The following is a 25,650-nucleotide window of genomic DNA, read 5'->3' as shown; positions in this document are numbered from 1 at the left end:
TGGACTCCATACGTCAGAACATCCCCTCTGTTTCTTCTTCCCATCCTACACCTCTTCCTAACTCTCCTCCTGCCTTCCTTGACTCTTTTTCCACTGTCTCAGAGGAGGATGTGTCGCTGTTGATCGCCACTTCTCCCTCTACCACTTGCCCTCTTGACCACATTTCCTCCCATCTCCTAAAACCTCTTGCTCCTACTATAATCCCTACGCTCACACACATTTTTAACTCCTCCCTCTGCTCTGGAACCTTTCCATCCTCCTTCAAACATGCAACAGTCATACCATTACTCAAAATCAGCAAGCTTGACCCTACCTGTCTTTCTAACTATCGACCTGTCTCCCTCCTGCCTTTTGCCTCTAAACTACTTGAACGTCTTGTATTCTCTCGCTTGCTCCATTTTCTCAACACCTATTCTCTCCTAGACCCTCTACAATCTGGCTTCCGCACTGCTCACTCCACGGAAACAGCCCTCACTAAAATAACTGATGACCTCCATGCTGCCAAAGACAGAGGTCATTACACTCTGCTCATATTACTCGACCTCTCTGCAGCATTTGACACCGTGGACCACCCTCTTCTCCTTCACATTCTCCATACTCTTGGTATTCGGAACAAAGCTCTATCCTGGATCTCATCCTACCTCTCCCATCGTACTTTCAGTATCTCTTCTGCTAACACCTCCTCCTCCTCTATTGATCTCTCTGTGGGGGTACCCCAGGGCTCTGTCATGGGACCTCTTCTCTTTTCTCTGTACACACTCTCTCTAGGTGACCTAATAACATCTTTTGGGTTTAAATTTCACCCCTATGCTGACGACACACAAATATACTTTTCAACACCTGACCTTACACCTGCTATACAGACCAAAGTTTCTGAATGTCTCTCTGCTATATCATCCTGGATGGCCCTCAGGCACCTTAAACTCAACATGGCTAAAACAGAGCTCCTCATACTTCCTCCCAAACCTGGCCCTACTACCTCCTTCCACATTACTGTTGGAACTACGATCATCCACCCAGTAGCCCAAGCACGCTGCCTAGGGGTCACACTCGACTCCTCTCTCACATTCGCCCCTCACATTCAATACATTTCTAAAACTTGTCGCTTTTTCCTCTGCAATATAACAAAGATACGCCCTTTCCTCTGTTGCTCGACTGCTAAAACTCTGACTCAGGCCCTCATTCTCTCCCGTCTTGATTACTGTAACCTCCTGCTGTCCGGCCTTCCTGCCTCTCACCTGTCTCCCCTACAATCTATCCTAAATGCTGCTGCCAGAATCACTCTACTCTTTCCTAGATCTGTCTCAGCATCTCCCCTCCTGAAATCCCTCTCCTGGCTTCCAATCAAATCCCGCATCTCACACTCCATTCTTCTCCTCACTTTTAAAGCTTTACACTCTTCTGCCCCTCCTTACATCTCAGCCCTAATTTCTCGCTATGCACCACCCCGACTCTTGCGTTCTGCTCAAGGATGTCTTCTTTCTACCCCCTTTTTATCTAAAGCCCTCTCCCGCCTTAAACCTTTTTCACTGACTGCCCCACACCTCTGGAATGCCCTTCCCCTCAGTACCCGCTTAGCACCCTCTCTATCCACCTTTAGGACCCACCTTAAGACACACTTGCTTAAAGAAGCATACGAATAGCACTGTGAACATTCTGAACACATGATACATAAAGCTTGGCCCCCTGCAGACGCACTTACCAGAACTCCCTCCTGTCTCTTTACGTTCTCCCTACCTACCAATTAGATTGTAAGCTCCTCGGGGCAGGGACTCCTCTTCCTTAATGTTATGTTTGTCTAAATCACTTATTCCCATGATCTGTTATTTATATTATCTGTTATTTATTCGATTACCACATGTATTACTACTGTGAAGCGCTATGTACATTAATGGCGCTATATAAATAAAGACATACAATACAATACAACTCAGATGGGTGCATGAGCGCATCTTGTCATAAAGTTGCAAAGTATTCCTTGCTCTAGTTGGGATGAAATGAACTACTGTATGCAAATACAGGTTATTTCAGTCTCAGCACAGAACCCAAGGGTTGCCCTTTATACAGGTATTATTTAATTTGTATTCGGACACTGGGCAAGCCACGATTTGCATAGTATCATGCTTGCATCTGCATTTTAGCAATAGAATGTTCAGCTATAGGAGCTACAAGGCATTGCGTAAAGCTTCTCATATAAAAAAAATAGCATGTCCCCAAGTGCAACGATTCCCTCCTCTCTGAGAACAGTTGAAACACAGGGGGTTGTTTGCTTTGATTCATCATGTCTCACCCCCCCCCCCCCCCAGCTTCCCAAAGACATCTTGTTCCTGTGTCTCTGAAGCAAAGGTTCTGTAGGCTGCTCTCACACACATCTCAAGACAGTGACCCTGCACGTAGTGCACGGAGGCGGCAGAACACCAAGTTCTTTGGTCTTCTGCGGCTGCACCAGAAAAAAAAACACAGGAAAGGGTGATATGACAGACTGTTCTTTACCCCGCTGCCTCAAATCACCTTGTTTCTCTGCACCTTTTAGAGATGTGTACACACCAAAAAATGCGGGGGGGGGAAAAAAAATAATCTTACCACCTCTTACTACAACAATCTCCTTTGTTACTGCAGATGCTGACTGAACATTAGATAATTCTCTCTATTATATGGGCTTGAAATGCATATTACATGTTTGTTAACCAATACAGCTCGGGTTTAACAATTGAAACAAGGAGAATGCAATTTAGTGGCGTTCTTAGCAAAATCTGAATAAAAAATGGATTATATTAAAATCTCCTGAAAACCAATATGGTGCAACATAAAAATTCTCAACTCGACATCTACAGGCCTAATTCTTCTTCTAGAGCAGGAGTGCGTAAACTTTTGGTGCTGCGCCCCCTGCCTGCTCTGCCCCAGTGCTCGTGCCCCCCCCCCGCCCCACCCCCGGTGTTCCAACATCAAATGACTCCGCAGCATCATTTGATGCCACGTTGCCGCATCGCCCGAAGTCGTCGGAGACCAGGTTACAGAGGCCTTGTGCGCTCCCCGGATTAAATTTAAATGCTTTGGGGAAGAGCACGAGACGTCTGTAACCACTGCACCCCCTTGTTCTAGAGAAGAGAAGACAGAAAAGTACGGCTATTTTCAAGCCATTCATTGTGTACTGACTGGGATCCCCCACAGTCAACATGTCAACTACTACAACACTCTCCTGCTCTCCGTTTGGCTCTTATTAGCAATTCGTACAGGAATTCCTTGGTGTTACCAGGAGGAACAAAGTCAGCTACCTCAGCATGCAATCTGGCTCATTCCGATAATAGCTATTCATACAAATCACTGCATATACAGGGTTAAAATAAAACTAATGCTATAGGGAAGACTCTTGCGGCGAAACGGCCGTGACCAAGTGTCCCATTCCGTTGTCTGCACTGTCAAAGGTAAAACTATTCTATGAAATCCCTCAATGAGGCACAAATTATATCGTATACTGTATTCTCGGTCCACCGACACCTTTTATGAACAATATTGTTGCTACTGAAAATTAATTAAAATGTTTGAGTCGCCATTAAAAGGGAATCTAATGCTTTAGAGAAGGGAAAATTGAGAAGAATACTTCGGTTACACTGTGTCCTTATCTGCCACCAATAACCATGTTTGCAGATTTACAAAAGGACTAGAGAGAAAGTGAATGAATTTAACACAAAATAATAATTAACTTAATTACTTTTTCTGTGACCTCAACAGTCCTACCCACAGCTCCATACATGAATAGGAAATTAACGTGGCGACGTTTCTTTTGGAATTGTGTGATATTTCAGGGCACGGATACAAATTGGTAATGACGCAAACTCTTTATTAAAAACACATCCATGCCCCTCCCGCCAGAGCCATCTGCATCCCTACATGCTTAGTTGCGCTGACCAGATTATGAACTCGAATACTGACTGCATAATTTCACCACGGAGAAAATGATGATCCAATAAATATTGCGGAGACGATAAAGGCTCACTAAAGGAAACATTCTGCTTCCCTGAAACAAAACAAGTGCTTGAAAAATCCAAAAAAGGGAGCAATTCCTACAAACGCATTCATTGCAGGAACAGCTGCAGTGTACGCCACTGGAAATTAAGGCACAGTCTTCCATGAAGGGGTTAACAAATGCTCGTTTAATACAGCTTATGTAAAATACAACCAGATGGCAAACAAATGAAAAAAAAAATGTTTTTTATTGGGACTTTACATGTCAAAATCGATAACAATGTGAACCTGCGCTTATTAATAGGTTGAATGTAGCTGGAGACAATTGTTAATCGTCAATTCTATACATAAATTATTTTTGTGTTTTGTCCCCAATAAGTCATTATGACATTCTTAGGTAAACAGAAGGATGATAACATGAACCCTGCAGACCTTAGAATAATTCATACTTTTCTTTAGAGAACACATGTAAAATGTGTACTTTAAAAGGCGATAACATTTTCCTAAGTAAGCCACCTACATACTGTATACTGATGAGCAGTTTACTTTCTTGGCTTGCTACATGGGGCTGTCCCTTTAAAAAGAGTAGGTTTCATATTTGTATACCTCCAGATTTTACTGCCTCGACACAATTGAGATTTCTACACTTCAGGCTTGACAAGTCCAGATTTAGGAGAGGAGCCTGCATGGGAAACCAGGGAGACTCATGTTATTGTTAGTACAGTGGTGCTCAACTCCATGCCTCAAGCTCCTCAACAGGTTAGGAGTTAAGGATATCCCAGCTGCTCAATCAGAGGCTCAGTCAAAGACTGCACCTCCTGTGCAGAAGGAGGGACTGATTGAGCCACCTGTGCTGAAGCAGGGATAACCTGAAAACCTGACCTGTTGGGGGGCTTGAGGACTGGAGTTGAGCACCGCTGTGTTAGTAGACCTCCACGGTAAGTGTAACTTAGGACAGCTGTGAATTTATGCCAAAACTGACACATACTTGACAACTACAAAAACAGCTCGACAATGCTTGAAATGGCTGTGACATTCATTCAAAGGCAGGTATGCCGTTATTGTAACAAATTCCCAGTATTTTAACGTCTGTTCTGTAAAGTGCCGAGTACGGGGTTGGCGCTGTATAAAAACACACTCATACAATGCAGATACAATGACACTTACACACTTACTGGTTAGGTACATAAGTAGATGTCATTGAACATCCTTGTTAAACTAGAAACCGTCATGTTATTTTGAGGAAAGACACAAGCAAAGAAATTTTTTTGTCAACTACAACATTAAAAAATAAATAAAAAAAAGTGGTAGAAAATGCAGGGCATTTTGCACACATTAATATTCACTGTATGGTGTTTACGTTTGGACAATAAAAACAAATGGCAGACCTATGAGTTCCCCCACAATGATATAGTCCTCACTATACACGAGTACATTTCATAGGGATAATACATACAGTTAGGTCCGGAAATAATTGGACACTGACACAATTTTCATAATTTTGGCTTTGTACGCCACCACAATGGATTTGAAATGAAACAACCGAGATGCAATAGAAGTGCAGACTTTCAGCTTTAATTCAAGGGGTTGAACAAAAATATCGTATGAAACGTTTAGGAATTGCAACCATTTTCATACACAGTCCCCTTATTTCAGGGGCTCAAATGTAATTGGACAAATTAACACAATCATAAATAAAATGTTCATTTTTAATACTTTGTCGAGAATCCTTTGCAGGCAATGACTGCTTGAAGTCTGGAATGCACGGACATCACCAAACGCTGGGTTTCCTCCTTTGTGATGTTTTGCCAGGCCTTTACTGCAGCTGTCTTCAGTTGTTTGTTCGTGGGTCTTTCTGCCTTAAGTTTTGTCTTCAGCAAGTGAAATGCATGCTCGATCGGGTTGAGATCAGGTGATTGATTCGGCCATTGCAGAATATTCCACTTCTTTGCCTTAAAAAACTCCTGGGATGCTTTCGCAGTATGTTTTGGGTAATTGTCCATCTGTAAAGTGAAGCGTCGTCCAATCAACTTCGCTGAATTTGGCTGAATCTGAGCAGACATTATATCCCTATACACCCGAGAATTCATCCGGCTGCTTCTGTTTTCTGTCACATCATCAAAAAACACTAGTAACCCAGTGCCATTGTAAGCCATGCATGCCCATGCCATCACACTGCCTCCAATATGTTTTACAGATAATGTGGTATGCTTCGGATCATGAGCCGTTCCAAGCCTTCTCCATACTTTTTTCTTCCCATTATTCTGGTACAGGTTCATCTTAGTTTCATCTGTCCAAAGAACGCTGTTCCAGAAGTGGGCTGGCTTTTTTTTTTTTTTTTTTTTTAGATATTGTTTAGCGAAGTCTAATCTGGCCTATCTATTCTTGAGGCTTATGAATGGTTTGCACCTTGTGGTGAACCCTCTGTAGTTGCTCTCGTGAAGTCTTCTCTTTATGGTAGACTGGATAATGATATGCCTATCTCCTGGAGAGTGTTCTTCGCTTGGCTGGATGTTGTGAAGGGGTTTTTCTTTACCATGGAAAGGATCCTACGATCATCCACCACTGTTGTCTTCCGTGGACGTCCAGGCCTTTTTGTGTTGCAGAGCTCACCAGTGTTTTTTTTTCTTCTCAGAATGTACCAAACTGTTGATTTGGCCACGTCTAATGTTCCTGCTATCTCTCTGATGGATTTTCTTTTTTTTGCAGCCTAAGGATGCCCTGTTTCACTTGCATGGAGTGCTCCTTTGACCGCATGTTATGGGTTCACAGCAACAGCTTCCAAATGCGAATGCCACACCTGGAATCAACTCCAGATCTTTTACCTGCTTAATTGATGATGAAATAACGAAGGAATAGCCCACACCTGTCCATGAAACAGCTTGAGTCAATTGTCCAATTACTTTTAGTCCCTTGAAAAAGAGGGGGCTACATATTAAAGATATTTAATTCCTAAACCCTTCCTCCAATTTGGATGTGAATACCCTCAAATTAAAGCTGATATACTGCACTTTAAGCCCATATTCATTATTTAACTGTAACTTTAATTTATTTTTGCACACAGCCGGAATAACAAAACTTGTATCAGTGTCCAATTATTTCCGGACCCAACTGTATTTAAAAGCTAAACACCTTGGAGCAATGCTTTGTAGCTATCTGGCTTCCTGTTTACAAAGTAGAAGGCCAGATTTCACAATCATTGAGCGCAATCTGATACCATTCCCTTCACATGACGTATTACATAGCCCGGTGTTATCCTTTACAGCTTTCTTTTTTTAGCATGGAAAGATTGAAGTTCTAGGCATATAAATAAGCAGATCTGTGTTTACATGAAATAACCTATAAAAATGTCTGCATTTTGCCACTGCCAAAAGCTATGGGTCGCCCAGAAGTTTCTTGTTAAATACTTTTAGACTCACAAGAAACTGCTTGGCATGTTATAGCCTTTTCCAGAAACATTTGGCATGGTTATAAAGGAATGCCCCAATTTAGTGCCTTTGGCTCAACTTGATAAGGCGATTCAGCTTTGAGTTTGGATGGCAGATAAAGCCCACCCCTCAAGAGTGAAAATCCAGCCTCCAAAAAAAGGAGTCGAGGTTGTACAGGCATTAAGAGGACTATTAAAAAGACATACAATGAAAAGATGAAGGGCTGGAATAAAATGCACAGCACTCTCTGGAAGGGCAACAGCTCCAGAACTTACTATACAAGTTTCACATATTTGAAGCCGCAAGCTCCGATTTGGGTTAAAATGAAGGTAATTGTCAGTTTTGATAAATCTGTAAAAGGGCTAATGAAATCAGAATGAAAAAAAATAAAAGAAATCAGAGCTGTACTTAAACATTCCCCTTTTCTATTATTTGCATAAACCAGCAAATAAAAAATACCGTGTGTTAAAATTGATATGAATAAAAAATTGTGTCCTTACCCAGAATCCCTTGCTGCAGTGGAAGCACTAAGAGATAATTTATTTATTTAAAACATGTTTTACCAGGAAGTAATGGGGAAAGACAGGGTTGCAGACCTGTCAGAGATGTGAATGTGCTCACAAGTGGTATATTTATTTTCTGTACAATGAATGGTGGAAGATTTGTTACTTTATTTACTCACCATAACGGGCTGGTGGCCGTCTATACCAATGATTCTCAACCTTTTAAGAATTCACAACCATTACAAAATCTATTATTAACTTTGCGGTATTCCTGACATCCCTTATCCTACGCATGTAAAAATAATATTGTAGTGGGACAGCTTAGTTTTTAAATGGACTGGCCTACCCTGTTCTTTTTAATCATGTAGCACATCTCTGTCAAATACTGTGGTAGGTTTCTATTTTTGCGATGAAATAATCTTTGTTGTGGTCGCGAAAAATTAAAAGATTTATAAATCAGCCTTCATCACTGTATTGGTAAAATTCAATGCTGTATTCATCCCTCCGCTATGCACCAAGTCCCCTGAGAAAACAGCATACTGTATACATATTCTATAATATTTGTAAATTAGCTCCAAAAGCCTGAAAAGCTCCATTAGCAAAGCCATTAGCCATTTGTCTGCTACAGGGGCTTAGTACAGCACCCTGTGGCAGCTGGGGGGTTCAATGTATCTTAAAGCAGCAAGTCTGACGAATTTCAATATTGATCATTCAATCCAGAGAGGTCCTCAGGAGATATGTTTAGCTCCAGGACCCCCCTGGTTCACTAGATACTTCCTGGGACATTTTCACAGTCCTCCAATAGGAAGCCACGTCATCCCCCAGATGTTGCAGCTTCCTATTGGACCCGTAAGATTTGGTGGACATTTTCATTTGCCAAAACACTGGCACCTTAAACTGTGAATCTGGAACTAAAACCAACAATGTTCAACTTCAGAGGACATTTAAGTTGCAATCCCGACTGCTCCTTTTTAAATGTAAGTAAAAATGCCAGAAGATTTGATGTTGCAGAATGCTTTTCATTTATAGTAACTGCCGTATATACTTTGCTAAGTGGCACATTTCGGAGAGCTACTGAAAACCCCAAAAGGGAGTTCTGCTTCAAATTTGCCCAACTCTGAATGGTTCAACCCGAGCAAAGTTTTGTTTTTCACAAATTATTAATTTCTTGTGGAGTTTAATTTTGGTCAAAAAGTAAAACAACTTAGAAGTTCAATAACGAACACTCAGGATTTTATTAAAAAATAATAATAAAAAAAAAAAACTTTAGAATTACCACAATCAATTTGGAACGAGTCCCTAACAAACCTCAGACAGGGGTGGGCAACTCCAGTCCTCAAGGGCCACCAACAGGTCCGGTTTTCAGGATATCCCTGCTTCAGCACAGATGGGCTCAATCAGCGGCAGTCTTTGAGCCACCTGTGCAGAAGCAGGGATATCCTGAAAACCTTAACTGCTGGTGGCACTTGAGGACTGGAGTTGCCCACCCCTGCTCCAACACATCACAATGTGTATTGTATAGTCTGTAATTCTTGATATTTACTGTAGTGCCTTTACATGAAGCAAATGGTACAAATGTTGGTTGCTCCTTATTGGGGTTGCATATGTAGCAGCATTTTATTGCAAAGTCTCCTGCATCCTGTGTACAGAAGGAAATAAAGTATTTCCTTCTAGTCTCTGTACTTTTCAAAAAGGTCAGACAGGGAAAATGAAAGCAAGTAACAAGCTTGAGTCACGCTCCATGTCAGTGATTAGGCAACAGCAGTTGCACTGCCAAACAGTGGGATTTGTTTCCTTTCTTACCCTATTGCTCTTTCAGAGAAAACAGCACCGTCTTGGCTCGGAGATAAAGTTGAGATAGGGGAGCTGTCTTCAAATATAATTTACTAAGCAATGAGAAACATTATAACTTGGTCTATTTTCAAGATCTATGACATCTGGCATGCATTTAATGCCAGATTATCAATTTAGTATTCTTAACGGCTACAAATGTTTCCAGATCACCTAGTCAAGTTAAACTAGTGCATATTTTCATGCAAAAAGTGGCCTCCGATCACATGGGTAGTACAAGCAGTCCTCGGTTATCCAACGGAATCCGTTCTGGAAGTAGCGTTGGATAGTGAAAGTGTTGTAAAGTGAGTCCCATGTTAATTACTTCCTGGTAAAATATTTGATAAATAAAAATAAATAAATAAATGTTAAATCAGTAGCGGTGAGCGTTGGATGGATAACACATTCCGGTGTCAAAAAACAGCCTTCTGGGCTGCATTGTAAAGCGTTGGATATGCCATTCGTTGTAAAGTTAAACTTCAAACTGCTACTGCACGCTTATTTCCAGAAGGTAGGCAAATGACCCCTTGAACACAGATTGTCCGTCATTAAAGATTTTCTCCCTTCAACTGCACAGTTATAAGCACACCTGGCATAAACAAAACCACACATCAATGACTTGAGCACCCCAACCGCCACATATATAAACCAGTTACCCCTCAGTACTGTGCCGACATGCGCATATCGCAGCATTTGAACAGGAAAAAAACAATACATGCATACCCCGCATTAACATACGCAATGGGACCGGAGCATGTATGTAAAACGAAAATGTACTTAAAGTGAAGCACCACCTTTCCCCCCACTTATCGATGCATGTACTGTACTGCAATCGTCCTATATGTGCATAACTGATGTAAATAACGCATGTGTAACAGGCTCTCTCCGCTTGCTCACAGCTTCAGTACAGGTAGGGAGACGGTATTGCTGTTCAGGACGTGCTGACAGGCGCATGCGTGAGCTGCTGTTTGCCTATTGGGCAATATGTACTTACTCGCGAGTGTACTTAAAGTGAGTGTCCTTAAACCGGGGTATGTCTGTACACAATCTGACTTGGATGGACTGCAGTATGTGAGGTAAACGTCCAAACAAAATGAAAAAAAAAGAAATGTATGCCATTTTCCCGGGATAGCTCACAGAGCTCACAAACTGCAACACGAAGCCTCGAGTTGGGATAACTGCAGGACAGTCTCGTGATACATGATCTTTCTATTCAACAGCCTGACGCTCAACATCTCGGCGCCATTTTGCAGAAGGGGCTGCTGCTTTCTTATTACGGTAATATCATCTTTAAAACAAGATCTTAATGAAGAACCAGAGCACACTGCTTTGGGGCACCAAAAACTGCCCATGAAATTAAAAAAATTGTATCCAATTATTTAACGGGAAATCCCGCTCTTCTGTGCGCCAACCATCAAATAAATCCATATTAAAGTGCAAAGAGGAAAGCAAGAGAGGATGGGTGCATCAGTTCCCAAAAAAATCATTTTATGCATACCAAAGTAAAAACTGCAGCAGCATAAAAAAAAATACACAGATACAAATATAAATCAACCTCCATGTGCCATGTAAAAAAAATCTTCAAAACAGTACTTTCCACTGCTGAGGGGAGACCAGGGATCAGGCAGACATCAGCCAACAACTGTTTCGCATTAAAACCAACGCTTCGTCAGGGCAGGAAACAGCTCTGTATAATGGAGATAAGGCCTTGAAACTGCCTCACGCATCCTCAGCAAATATTGTGAATGGAGAACACAGTGAACAAGAAGCTGCAGGTCTGAAAAACTCCAAACAAATGCCAGAGAAACAATCAATACAAAACCATGTGCTTCTTGCTCCCCTCCTCCCCATATTCTAGAGGCTTTTCTTCCTATAAATTGGTCTTCTAAACTCTTGTGCTGTGAAACAAAGTGCTGAATGTGAAATTAGTTGATAGGACAGCGATTACTGTACCTACTGTACATTGATTCCACTGTTGTAGACTAAAAAGAGAATATCTGACTTTTATTGTGGTATGTAAAAACCCCACCTATACTCTCCAGTGCCCGTCGACAGCAACAAGCTCAACTTTATAAAGCAGTCTTTGAAAGAATAAAAAAAATAGGCCTAAATGAGCCTTGGCCTTTTGCTACATAGGAGGGCCCCGTTCTTACAGCGGGTTCCGTTCCATGGCGCCACCGCAAAGCGAAAATTGCCAAACAGCTGAACCAGTGATTCTCGGCGTCACCTACCCTGCGCATGCGCACACTTGCAGTCCCCCCTTCTGCGCATGCGCAACTCGGCCGTCCCCCTTCTCGGTGCCGCCGTATTGGCGGATCACCGAGAAGCGGGCCCTACTGTAAATGGGGCAGCGGGTTGCTTTTTGGAATATCCAGCTTGTGACAGCAGCACTTTCTGGATGAATAGTGGGACTACAACAGAAACACACATTTCTGTATTGTGTCAGGGGGCTTCATCTAGCTGCTCTCTGTGCTGCAGCCAGTCAGGTGCACAACCAGTGGCGGGAATTCTGCCCAGTGTTCACATTTCTAGGTGTTGTCAAAGGCAGTTAAGTCCCTTCATCAATTCCTTTGACTGCATACTAAGAACATGAATCCCAAATGAAACCCCTTCGCTGCTAGTAATGCATTGCAAGCTTTTAAGTGGCGTGGTAAGGAGAAAGACAAATTTGAGCTCCCTACTGAATAGCAGTGTGATCCATTTAATGTATATAATGATCCTATATGGTGATAGGTGTTGGCTCATGGCACAGTGAGGCACAGGACAGCAATGCAGTCAACTTAAAGCAATTCGTTCAGGAAAAAAAGAAAGAAGACACAGAAGGGCCCTTCAGTTGGTCAGAGGGTGTCTTGAACATGGATTTTTGTAGGGCTGCATATTCTGCCCGTAATCAAGGAAATTAGCACACATGGGTCTCAGTACTCCTGAGCCTAAAACCTCAGGATATGCTGGAAATCCAGGACTGGCTCAGATATAGATGTTGTGGCTTTAAACCAGAGTGAGTGTCAGTATGCCTTTCTTGCCACAAGTAGCATCTTATTCTTGTCCTGGGAAGGTAGGGCACTTTGTGTGTATGAAAAACCATTGCATTGTTTCTTACCGATATTTAAGATATTGTAACTTTGGGGGAAATATATATTTTTTATAAAGGAACAAGAGAATAAAAATCAAGTAACACTAAATGGTATAAATCAACGGTGCCTCCAGTGCTCACGGGCCACCACTAGGTCCGGTTTGAAGGATATCCCGGCTTCTGTACAGCCGGCTCAATCCAAATGACAGAGCCAATGATTGAGCCACCTGTGTTGAAGCAGGGATATCCTTAAAAACGTACCTGTTGGTGGCCCTGGAGGACTAGAGTTAAGCACCACCGGTATAAAGAATTTTGGAAGTAAAATATATTAGATAGTTTCATAAATTATTTCATTCTATTGGCGACAAACCATGGGTAAGCAAGCTTCACTGATTATTGTATTTACTGTTTTACAAGCACATTTGTTTTCTGGAAAACTCCGACTGGTCCGGGATTAGAGGGACCCTAACCAAGCCCTGAATAACTGGAGGGGCCTAAAATTTAATATAGAGCACAGTGTTCCCGAATGCTCAATCTAAAACACACCTTTCCCTAGCAAAATACATTTCTACAACATCACAACAAAAGTGTTCTGCCAACTATACTTTATTTTGATTTGTGCAGAGAGCAAGTCTCCACATATACAGTACCCTAGTTACAAACAAACTCATGGCTTCCCATCATGATGGTTCTTCCAAACTAGTGTTTTTCAACCAGGGTTCCTAGGAACCCTTGGGTTCCGCGGGCATCCCTAAAAACGTTCCAAGCAATTTTAAGGTCATTTGCAAATTTGAGAGGGGATGGGGTTCCTTACAATGCATCTGATCTCAGACACATTATTACAGAGGGTTGGGGTTCCGCAGAATTTTACAATGTAATTATAGGGTTCCTTAACCCCCCTCCTCCCCACAAAAAGAAAAAAGAAAGGTTGTTTTCCTATTGCTGTATTGGCCTTAAATCACCTCAGTACGCAGCAGGCAGCAGCCAAGGCTTTCTGATATCTCCATGGCACAGAGACAAAATTCTACAGCATCACTTTTAGCAATAAACAGGCAACATAATCTACCTACAGTATAGCACTAATGCACCATGGCAGGAAGGAGGCAATATGACAGCTCAAACTCAGAAACGTGATGCAGAAAAAATAAAACGGACAACATCCAAAGGGCATAACAGATTTATGCAAAAACCTAGTAACAAAATAAGTGATTCAGGCAACCACCTCAACAGAAACCTTCTTAACCCCGAGATGGGATTACTATATTTTTAATTCAATCATAAAGTAATATTAGAAATAGTAAGGAGTACCATTTTAATAGCATTAAACATTCTATCAAGAAAGGAAACAAAAGCATGATTCACTAGCAGTTAGAAAATGGTACCATCAGCATCCTACCCTCAAAACATCAATGATTACACATACACAGATATAACATTGTCTCTCTAAGCCTCTGCTCGAGTACTGTGTAAATTCATACATATCCAGTTCCAAAGACTTATTCACTAATGAAATCTGCAACCCTACTATGCATGCTGCACTGGAATTGTTCTCAGACATGAGAACAATTGTCCATTATAAACACATCTCCTCTGCCATTTGTTTTTATTTTTTAATATATACAAAAAAAGTATATAGGTTCAGGCTTTTCAAAAACATGTCACAAGCCTCTGCCTCTCTCCAAAGCAGGCACAGAAAGTTCTCACATAATGGAAATGTTCTCTCATGCTTTCCCACTCTAGGTCTAGCAAAAAGTAGAAAGTGGTTTCACAAATTCTGAAACAATCCTTTTGATGGGAGGAATAGCAGCCACATTTATTAATATCTAGTATTGCCATCCTGACTTCATGTAACCATGTGGTATTGATCCAAGACACACACACACACACACTTTGCAAAAGTCTTGATCGCTGCCCAACTGATCACAGTGCCACAATGGTCACGGCACTAGGGTACCTCACTTCTGCCAATAGTTCAAAAGGGTGCGGTTTCCCACAAAAATGACTGCTCTTGAAAGTGGGTGAAATGGGAAGCACTGACTTGTTTACCATGCAGAATACAAAGTATCTTATCACAGAAGCCGTTTTAGAACGAATTGTCAAAGCATGTTGCTTAGTAGACATTTGACTTCCTTTTTCTTTCCATTAACATTCTCAGCATGGCTAACATGTGTCACGTCTTCCTCTGTAATATGGTCAACATGCCAAGCTCCTTCGCTCCTCACGCTCAAGACAAACCTTAAAACGAATCTATTAAATGAAGCATCACAATGGCCTGGACTCATGGCTGCTGTCCCACACAATCACTCCTACCTACCATTGTGGCCGAGCACTGTCATCTACTGCACTTATTCCCTCACCTGCTGTCTCCAAGTCGCCCATCATACTACTTAAGATTTTAAGCTCTCCAGGGCAGGGATTTCCTTTCCTATTGTCCGACTGTGTTGCACATATTTTTAATTCCATGTACTGTATTGTCTCTTTGTAAAGCAGCGACTACACTGTGGGCACTATATAAATAAAGATATACATACACACATACAGGGGCAGCTGCCCCTTTAAGTGGAGGGGTGACCCTTGCTGCTGAATAGGCCTATATTATATTGGTGGCCTTCCCAGCACTGAAAGAATGAAGCACCCTTTCTGTGCACATGAGCTCACACCCGAAATAGGGAAGGAGACTGACTGTTGTTGAATCACATGCGGTGTTATGTGCTAAATCATCAGCTTTAACAAGTTTACACTGGGGGCTTTCCCGGTGTCTGGGTTTCCTTGCACATTCCTCCCCCTTTACCTATCTGAAAGAAGGCTGAATCTGCTCAATGCGTGATCCATGCAAGAACTACATAGCAAGTACAGAGAGCAGCTAATAAGCACATAAAAACAACCTCTACTAGGACAATACACCCTTCAGGCTCCAAAAGGAATTATATTTACAAGATTCCCAGTGTATACTCAAATGAATACTGGAACAATAAGTGCCTTCCAAAAGACACTAACAGTGTGCCTAAAGTCAAGCAAAACACAGTGTGCAATCCCACATCTGAGGCCTTAACCACAGCGACTTATGCAACAACAATGCTGCAGCGTCTATGTAATATACAAACAGAAAACAAGTTGAATTTATCCTTGCTGCATCCAATAAAATAAATGTAGTAATTTACACAAGTTGCATAATACAGGTACTAGTATAATGTCATTCCTTCATGAAACATTTGTTTGTCTTGCTGTTACTGTATAGCAGGAGTGGCCAACTCCAGTCTTCAAGGGCCACCAACAGGCCAGATTTTAAGGATATCCTGGCTTTGGCACAGGTGACTCAATCAGTGGCTCAGTCATTTTGACTGAGCCACCTGTGCTGAAGCAGGGATATTCTTAAAACCTGAGCTGTTGGTGGCGCTTGACTGGAGTTAGGCCATCTCTGATGATGAACAGGAGCTTAGTTTTATTCTTGCATCTTCTGGGTAGACTCCGTTACAAAGTGCCAATGTCGCAGAAATGCACACTTCACATGGAGTAAGGCGAATAAACATTTCTATGGCGAAGCATACAGCACTTGAAATAAGAAGTATAAGGCTGCTCTTGTAGTGACGGCGACGCAACGTTGCGTCAAAACAAATGCATTGCCGCCATTGCGTGCGCTTCTAGTAAGCGCAGCGCGACGGCTTGGTCGCGATTGCTGGAAGTCATCTCTATTTGATTTTTCCAGCGACCGCAGCCCGACGTCGTCGGCAATATAAGTGTAGCCTTAGGTGTACAAACCATTGCTTGCAAAGAGCACTGTCACAGTTCTGTTTAAGTAGCAGTTCACCCTAACTAACCTCCTATTGGTTCAACAGTAGAAAAAGCCTGTCCTCTTAGATATCAAAACGATGCAGCGTCAGAGGATACTTCATCTCATCGGAAATATATTACAAAAAAGCCAGAGCACTACACTATTTAAAGCTGAACCACTAAACAACGCTACGCAAAAACTCACGCATGGGACTGTAGTACAACGCCAGACACACAATTGTGTTAAATGTCACATAACAAACCGTTTTTGTACCACTTACATTGATTCTTACGTAGTTTATTTTAACAATGGAGCACTCCCAACAATCCACTCACATTTCAGTTGCATATGCTGCTATTGCCAAATACATACAATGCTTTATTGCCAAAGTATTAGATGCTTTTTATATGATAATTATTGCTTTCTGGTCTACAGTATATTTCACCTTTAAACGGCCAGAGAAGCCATCAACACATTACAAGCCCATCAGGCACAAAATGGATTACAATTAATGACCTGAACACAGAGGAAGTGGAAACAAACCAGCAATGCACTTTATGGTATAGTTCCAGCAAAATGTATTCACCAGCACCTCATGCTGCGTGTTAATGTTCATGTCAGTTAAAGGGTTAACATTTCTGCTTTCACAAGGGTTTCGAATTGATGGCACAATCTACAGGATATTCCGGCTTTCAAAAAACCAAAAAGGCATGAAATCCACAGCAAGTGGAAAGAAGCAGCCAAGGGCGGCCTTCTAAACCATAACCACATGCAAAGCAGGGTCCACAAAGGATTTAGTCAGCTAAAACAGAATGAAAACTGTGAACCGATGATCGCACTTTAACGGCTCCAAGTGGGGAAAGTTGCATTCAAACAAGTGTGCAAATCCCTCTCTATTTAGCATATGTAAAAAAGTGTTCAAGCTGGTCACTAATCCTCATGAGGATTCCAATGAAGATATAAAATCGGCATGACGAGTTGGACGTCAATGCCATGTATATTGTTCTTTAAAATCCTATACACTTTTCACCCTTTTAAATAAGCATTTCTCTACTACCATAACTTTTGAGCATGAAATTAGCAAACATTCTGAAATATGTAAAAAAAAAAACCAAACCAAAAAAACAAAGGAATTTAACATTGGTGTGGCCTGTGAAAAAGACGTGATATATTCTAAACGTACCAGTTCCACTTCAACACAAATATCTATATAACATATGGAAATGTCAGTGTTTATAATGAGACTAAAAATATATCCCCAATAAGCAAAAAACAACACCTTCATGGAAGATACACTACATAAAATGTTTATTAGGGGTTACGTAAAATGTTTATTAGGGGTTACGTAAAGGGTTTACACCTAGATGTGGTAATAATGCCGCAGGAATTTCAAAGTTGTAGTTATTTGGACTGAGTTACAAGGCATTTGCCAAAATGTGAACAATGTCTGCCATATTTAACAGGCCAACTAAAAATATTTGACATTATTTCCTAGAAATATGCTACTGGATTTGCCAGTTTTGCACAAAGTCACATTTTATTAACGAGACATCTATTCCAAAGCAGGTTTTATTGTATGCTGAGCAAAATAAGTGACGCAGCATGGGTAAAGGCTGAATCATACTTCAATGTACGGTATTTTACCCTCTAGTAATGTTATGTGGCTCTCCAATGGAACAGCAGAGCTGCAAACACACACTGGGTTGTAGGTCAGCAGGAACTCCCTTTTCCCCAGATACTTGACACAGTCCAAGACAAAATAAGTCCCAATTTATATTAACACAGAGCAAACTTGGAACTGCTGCTGCAGGTTTCCCTCAGTTTGTCTATGCTGCAAATATTCCATACTAGTACAATCTGTGGGATTTGTTCTTGTGCTTTTCAGAGCCTGGGCCTAAATCTGCAAAACTTGTAGCCATTAAAATTGGTTTTAGAAAGCATAGCGCAGTGGTAGATGTTATGGTGCCCTCACTATATTAAAATGTCACAATATGTGGGAATGGGACTTTATAGGAGCATTGCATGACAGAACACAAATAGGCACTGGAGGACAATGACAGATCGTCTCATCTATTACAATCAACACGAGAGGCCAGTCTGAAATGCTTAGTGGTGGACATGAAAGTCCTGTTAAATGTAGGCAACAGGAAATTATGTGCAGAAACTTCAAATCGTGTTTAAATGTTCTACAGCTTAACAAACTGTTACAAGCATGTCAACAATATGGTTCTCTCCTCTTCACATGACTGCTACAGCTAATACCCTACCGCCCAAATAAACATCATTAGCGTGGTACATCCCTACAGTATCATCACAATTTACTAACACACACAGGGGGAGAGTTACTACTTTCTATGAGTTACTTTCTTAAATCTACTGTACCAATTTGCATTAAATTTGGCAAAAGAAATACAAAAAGGGAGCGTAAATCAGTATGAGTTTATAAGATCAGTGCACTATAATTATTACTACAGTATGTAGAAATCTTGTGCAGGTCGCCTAACATGTATCACAATCTACAAAGAATTTGCTCCGTGTGACCATATAAAAACGATTTATATGTTCTAGATTGGGCCAAGAGTTGTTGGTCTCTTATTAGCCCTTTCTTCTCTAATGATAAATACCTTAAGACCAAGTCTAGATTTCATTTTATAGTCAGTGCCAATTATATTAGTATATTACTGCTTGTACTTGGACAATAAAAGCACTTAAATACACGGGCCATGGCACTACAAATGACGGGAGACCGATATTACAGAACCTCATGTATCTACAGGAAGTGTATAACGTGGAAACAGGTCAATTGGTCCCCAAAAATGTTTACATTTTCACTGCCTCAGAATTTGTTGAGATAATCTGAACAATAATCATGTATATCATGCAGATTAGTGCAAAAGTTAGGATCTATTTTTGCACCAAGTCCTTGATATAAAAGAGAATAAGCTTCCATACCTACTAACTCAGGGGTAGGACAACCAACAGGTCAGGTTTGCTGGATATCTCTGCTTTAGCACAGGTGGCTCAATCAGTGGCTAAATATTTAACTGAGCCAGTGATTGAGCCAGCTTGTGCTGAAGCAGGGATATCCTGAAAATCCAATCCGTTGGTGTCCCTTGAAGTCTGGAGTTGCCCACCCCTGTGTAACCAACTCCATTGCTGTTGGATGGGCCCGCTAAGCACTTATTGTTAGCTAGCTTGCTCCTCTAGCAGGAAAGTTGAGAATAATGTGAATGTCAGCACACAATTAATAAATTATTTCCAGCCTTCGCCAGCATGGTCTATGGGCGCGATCACTGCCTTAAGCCAATCTGATCGCGCCCCGTGCGGACGCGTCCGCGCGGTCTCCAACACCATGGACTCAGCATTATGTATTAGGCCGAACACGAAAAAGACAACTTATTAGAGACTGAGAATGCATTATCCAGTGATTTTAGTGACAAAGCAATATCCCATAAATTCACAACGCAGAAAAACACATTATGCACCCAGACCGTAATGAGCGAGGGTTGAGGGGGGTGGGGGGGAAATAGATCTAACTTACCTTTAAACAAGATTTCTTAACCAATGCAAAATGCCAAACATAAAAAAGTCACAGAAGCAAAGTTTTTTGTCCCCAATTACTTTTATGGGGATAAAACAATGCTTTGATTGGGATACCCCAAAGCCAAATCAGGAATTATTACACCAGAAAAAAATAATAACTTTAAATCAAAATGAAGTGATCGTGTGTAGCAGTGATGCTGTGCTTGGTTGTGTATGAGTGCACCTGCCCTCAGCAGTTTGTGTTGCAATGTTATGGCAGACTGCATTGCAGTCTTGCGTCTTTTAACAGCAGTGCTGTTGTAGATTTGCATTACTATCGTATGTTGTCACAGTCGATGTGCCAGATAGCACATTTATGGATCACAGTGTTGCACTGGCAGGGATTATCATAGAGAATCTGCACAGTGGTGGTAAACAAATGACACTGTTATGACACGTAGAGTTGCTGTGTCACAGGCTGTATAGTTGCGGTGTCAGTGCTTACGACCCTGTCTGAGCTCTAAATAGGTTGCAATGTTCCTGTGTCAAAGTTTGTTGCAGGTGGTAGAGTTCCCATGACAGTGTCAGAGCTTGGGACAGGATGTAAAGTTCTTGTGACAATGTCCTTGTAGAGTCTGTGTGAGAGCATGTGACAATGTTGTATGCGTCTAAGGACAATCTCATGTGATGTGACAGGTTGCAAAGTTGATGTAGCAGAGCAGCAAAATGAGACGGATTGCAGTATAGCGGTGTCAGTGGCACTGTTTGCACAAAGGTTATTCAGTGACCCTGGGTTGTGTGTGGCAATACACTGAAACGGTGTGGCAGGGCAGTGTCAATACAACTGTGCAGTAATGTAACAATGCACTAATTGTGTGCAGAAAGCTGGTTGTACTACTGTGTACTTAACCACACAAGTTATAGCACAGGTAGAATGCATTAACCACCCGGGTGTGTACTGCATACACACTTACATACACACATGCTAGGGTTTTATGGAAGGCTTTGTGAGTGCAGTGTGTGAGACAGCTACCAGTTGTGTCAGCCAGCGTGTGTGTATATGTGTGTGTGTGTGTGTGTTAGCTCCCACTTGAGTGTGACAATGTGTATGTGACATGTGTCAGGTGCATGCATGGTGACAGCTCAAGGGTGGCAAACGTATGTGACAGCTCACAGTTGTTTCAGGCTGCGGCTGTGTGTCACGTTGTGTGTTTGTGTGTGAGCCCCCGCGGAAAGGATACTGTGGCGGCGGCTGCAGGGCCCTGACGCCGGGGTGAGAGGAGGCGATGATGGAAGCGGCGGAGGAGGACGACGGAGGAGGAGGCCCGGCACTCGGAGGCCCCCCCACCACCACCACCGCCGCCCCGGTCCCGGCTCCAGTCGGTGCGGCCGATTTCAGAGCCGGTTTCTGCGGTAAACTCATGGCAGAGGGCGCCCCCCCCTGTGCGGGCAGGAGGAAGCGGGGAGAGGAGAGACGGAGCCGGAGAGCGGGACCACCAGACCAGGCCGAGCCGGCGGGGGCTAGGGATGGCAGCCAGGGCCGACTGGTCTCCGTGACAACCAGAGAGGGGAGGGGGGAAGGACCGGAGCCGGGGGGGAGGGGGGACCGGAGGAAGGGGAGGTGAGGACCGGAGGGGGGGGGGGGAGGTGAGGACCGGAGGGGGGGGGAGGAGAGATGAGGACCGGAGGGGGGGGAAGAGATGAGGACCGGAGGGGGGGTGGAGAGATGAGGACCGGAGGGGTAGGGAGGACCGGAGAGGGTGGGGAGGACCGGAGGAGAGGGGTGTGAGGACCGGAGCCGGGGGGTGAGGACCGGAGCCAGGGGGGGGGGGGAGAGAAAGGGGATACACGAAGAGGTGAGGCGGGAACCACAGAGATTTCAGGGGAGGAAATCCTTATGGGTGAGCGGCGGGGAATATCGCTACCCCCCTCCCCGGGGTAACGGGAGCCGCTTTCGGTAAGGGGGAATCGTGATGATGCCGGTGGATTTTCCCTCACTCGGCGAGCGGAGCATCCAACATGGCGCTGCGTCCGCCTCCAGCAGCCCGGCAGGACGGCCGCTCGGGAAACTTCGGAAAGCTTCGGAAGTAGTCGGGGATGGGAGGGGCTTCGGAGCAAGTGGGCGGAGTCACGACAGGGACGGGGATGCTCGGGTCGGTGGAAGGGGGAGTGGCCATGAGGAAAGGTTCGGCACACTTCGGAAGGGCTCGGGTAGGGGATTGAGGCGTCCTTTGCTGTCCCCTGCCGATGGAAAACAGATTGCCGCTGATTTGCTATGTATTCAATGCTATAATTAGCATTGTTTATTTATAAAGCACCAACATATTCAGCAGTGCGGTACAATGTGGTGGGTGGGTTGGGAGGGGGGAATGAATGCACAAGGTAATGAGGGCCCTACTTGTGAGAGCCATGTGCAGGCGTCTTGTTGGTTATTTGGCTTTAAAGCAAAACGTGAAAAATCCTATATATTTTATGTAAGTGAATCAGTTAAGTAGTATTAGATAATACTGTCTGCATATTTTTTCAACTTCTAATGCAATTTCTAATGATTTTTTTAATGTACTGATCATCTGAGCAACCATTTATAAAGTCATATTCACTTCCTCTCACACACACCTTTTTGAGCTTTGCCCTTTGGCAACAAAGTATCACAAACAGATCTGTTGCTGTGTTCCAAATAGACAGTCTGCTATTACTCTGAAAGCTGTAACAATAATGTGTTACACATAGTAATATAATGTTACATATCAGCGGCAGCATTTTACAGACTGTAGCACAAAGTTAGAAGGTGGCCATTTTGTTAGGCACACAATCAGGATTTTGACAGATTTATAACAGGAGCACCAAACGATTGCCAGCTCAGGTCAGAATGTAGAATTATACATTGTGATATGCTTTACGTATTAAAATAAGAAGAAAACAAAAGGGAGGGATGTAGTATTGCTGCCTTACATGGAACAACGTGATAGTTCTTCATGGACATAGTTGCACAAGATGGGAAGGAAGAAAAACTCTGGTGCATGAAATCGAAAGGCTATTAAATGTTAATACTTACTGACCCAAGTGCTATACCGAGATACCTAATGACAAAGCATATGAATCATGAATATAAATGATAAAATACACATTTATTAAAATACAAAATATAACATAAAACACGTGTGTATAGCCTGAACCTTGATTAAGCGTAATCAATATATAAACCACAAAACACTCGAATGTCCTATACTTGTTGGAAATGCAATTCTTCTCTGTATGAAGATAGAACTGGAAAAGGTATATGTACATAGAGCTTATTCTCTCCAAATGTGTATGGAAAAAGTTCCAATGGCCTGTTAACACACAATGTATCATATCACTTTTTACATCAACACAATCAAAACCAATTAGGACTGGTGCCTCCCTGGTGAGGTCAGGGGGTGGCCATATGGGGTGCAACCCCTTTAATACCGGGCCAACCCCCCTCTCCCTCTACAGTGTCCACCCTCAGGAGTTCCCTGGACCTCACTCCCAGCCACTGGCCACCAGGAGCGGTCCCAGCTCTTCATTTATCCCCTGGTGGAATAAGAGGAAACGGTTTCCCTCCTCTCCCCTAAGGGAGGGCCTCAAACTGCCAGAGCCCTGACAGCTTGGTTAAGGTAAACCTGTATGTAGAGACAACTGACTAAATACAGAAAGTACAGTGCATTAAGTACAGATCCAGTAGGAACCACCCCTGTGCTTCTAATTGGACACAAGGCCTGATTGCAGTGCAGTGAGTCAGAGAAGATAATGTGTGGGTTAAACCCAAGATTACTCCTGGCAAACCTACCCTTACTAGGAATTATTTGCCAGGTGGAGGACAGACCTATAGCCCCAAACCTATCAGGGCTACATACTATTTCCATTGTTTGAGATATTTCACGTTAGTGCCCCAGCTTTTTCACATTCACATAGTTGTACAAGAGCTTTGGGGACAAAGCAAGTCTTGTTTTTGTGTGTATCAGATAAACTAGTAGCAACCAGACATTGACACAATGGCCCCCAGTCACTATGATGTGACGCAGCTCCTGGGGTTCCTGAGAGCGTATGTTTTATGGTCTCCTCCCATGCCGGGGAAAATCAAACCGCTGTTGCGGCTTCCTATTGGATGATCCACCTCGCCACATTCCTGGGGGTTTTATACCGAAACCTAAAGCTATATTTCAGGAACCCAAACTGAAAATAACGGTTCTGCTCAATGGCATAACTTCAGTGTAAGGAGCCATTGGGCAGTTCACCTACCTGCCGGCCTTCGTCCTGCGACGTCATGACGTCGCTGTGTCATGTGACAATGCGTTGTCATGCCAACGTGTAACCATGTGACATCGCTGTGTCACATGACATCGCTGAGTCACGTGACAATGCGTTGTCATGGCAATGTGTCGCCATGTGACATTGCTGTGTCACATGACGTCATAGCGTCACTTGGCACTGCGATGTCGACGGAGGGCTGCTGTCTTACAGAGGCCCCGCTTTCCCCTGGCAAATCAGTTTAATTGCTGTGGGGAAGAGCGAGGGGCCTCTGTAACCGCTAGGGGGGGGAGGGGTTTATCTCAAGTCCGGAAGAAGGGTCCCGACTCCCTTCTGGCCCCTCGCTCGAGCTGAGGCTCCCAGCATGTGCCTGGGCATCCCGGGCAGTAGTTACATCACTGTGACGGTGAATGGGTACCAACGCCATAAATAAAGGTATTATGCCCAGTTGGGTGCCCCTGAGCTATATTGAGGAATTGTGAATGTCAGCTCTTCAACCCAATTGTGGTATATTACTGCTTGTATAATAAAGATGTATGTGGTTTTACTGTTCCTGGAGTGCCAACCACCAGGGATGCGCCAGGAGTGAGCGTCAGGTATGATTTTACGGGAAAATGTTGTCAAGGTGTGTTTGGGTAGAAGGGGGCCCATGTTGCGGGTTACCCGAGACATGAGGAACACCGACCACCGGATAAAATCCCCCCTTGAATGCAGTTTGCATCTCACCGCCAAATCACCCTTCTTCAGCACAAACCAGAGCAGTACGAACGGCAGGGAACTGGTTTACATTCCAGGTCCAGGGATATGCCCGAATCCCAGGACCCAGTGAGGGGTTCCGTAACTCTCTCACCAGGGATAAGGTGGAGAGAGTTGTAGGGATTGAATTTTAAGTTAAAGCGTATAGTGTCATACTGCAGTCCTGTGAAGACGTATAAACTGTCTATATGCGCCCTACTAGGAATAAGAGGGCCATATCACCGTATTAAGGGTTAATGAATACCCACAACCTACACGGGGCATATGGGGTTAATGTATATCCCCACACTCTACACAGGGTCCTTAGATTAAAGAGACCCATCCCAAGTAATGCCCAGGTACCCTGAATACAGTATAGGAGTTCAGGAGGAAATCATATTGTGTTAACTGTGTGAATTATGGTAACAATGTTTTCTGAATAAGGGGGAAAAGAGAATGGGTTTTAACCATCCCCCAAGATTTATATGTTTGAAGTAAGGTCAGAGGAAGTCATTGAGCATGGCTAAGAACCCCATTTGCATAGGAAGC

At 43.0% G+C, this 25,650-nt stretch overlaps 1 protein-coding gene across 18 annotated transcripts in view; it reads right to left on the bottom strand.

The window, feature by feature from the left end:
- Positions 1–22,155, bottom strand: part of EIF4G3 (eukaryotic translation initiation factor 4 gamma 3) — a 101,762-nt gene extending 79,607 nt beyond the window's left edge. For all 18 annotated transcript variants that reach the window (XM_075605878.1, XM_075605880.1, XM_075605879.1 and 15 more), the window contains exon 1: positions 21,336–22,155. In XM_075605878.1, the coding sequence (XP_075461993.1) occupies positions 21,336–21,517 (182 nt within the window). In that variant the 5' untranslated portion in view covers positions 21,518–22,155. The remainder of the gene's footprint in view (positions 1–21,335) is intronic.
- Positions 22,156–25,650: the final 3,495 nt, after the last annotated feature.

The sequence above is a fragment of the Ascaphus truei genome, chromosome 6 (assembly GCF_040206685.1).
Source record: "Ascaphus truei isolate aAscTru1 chromosome 6, aAscTru1.hap1, whole genome shotgun sequence".
NCBI classification, from domain to species: Eukaryota; Metazoa; Chordata; class Amphibia; order Anura; family Ascaphidae; genus Ascaphus; species Ascaphus truei.
The sequence above is the reverse complement of the archived record's forward strand: the minus strand, read 5'-3'. Positions and strand labels throughout refer to the sequence as shown.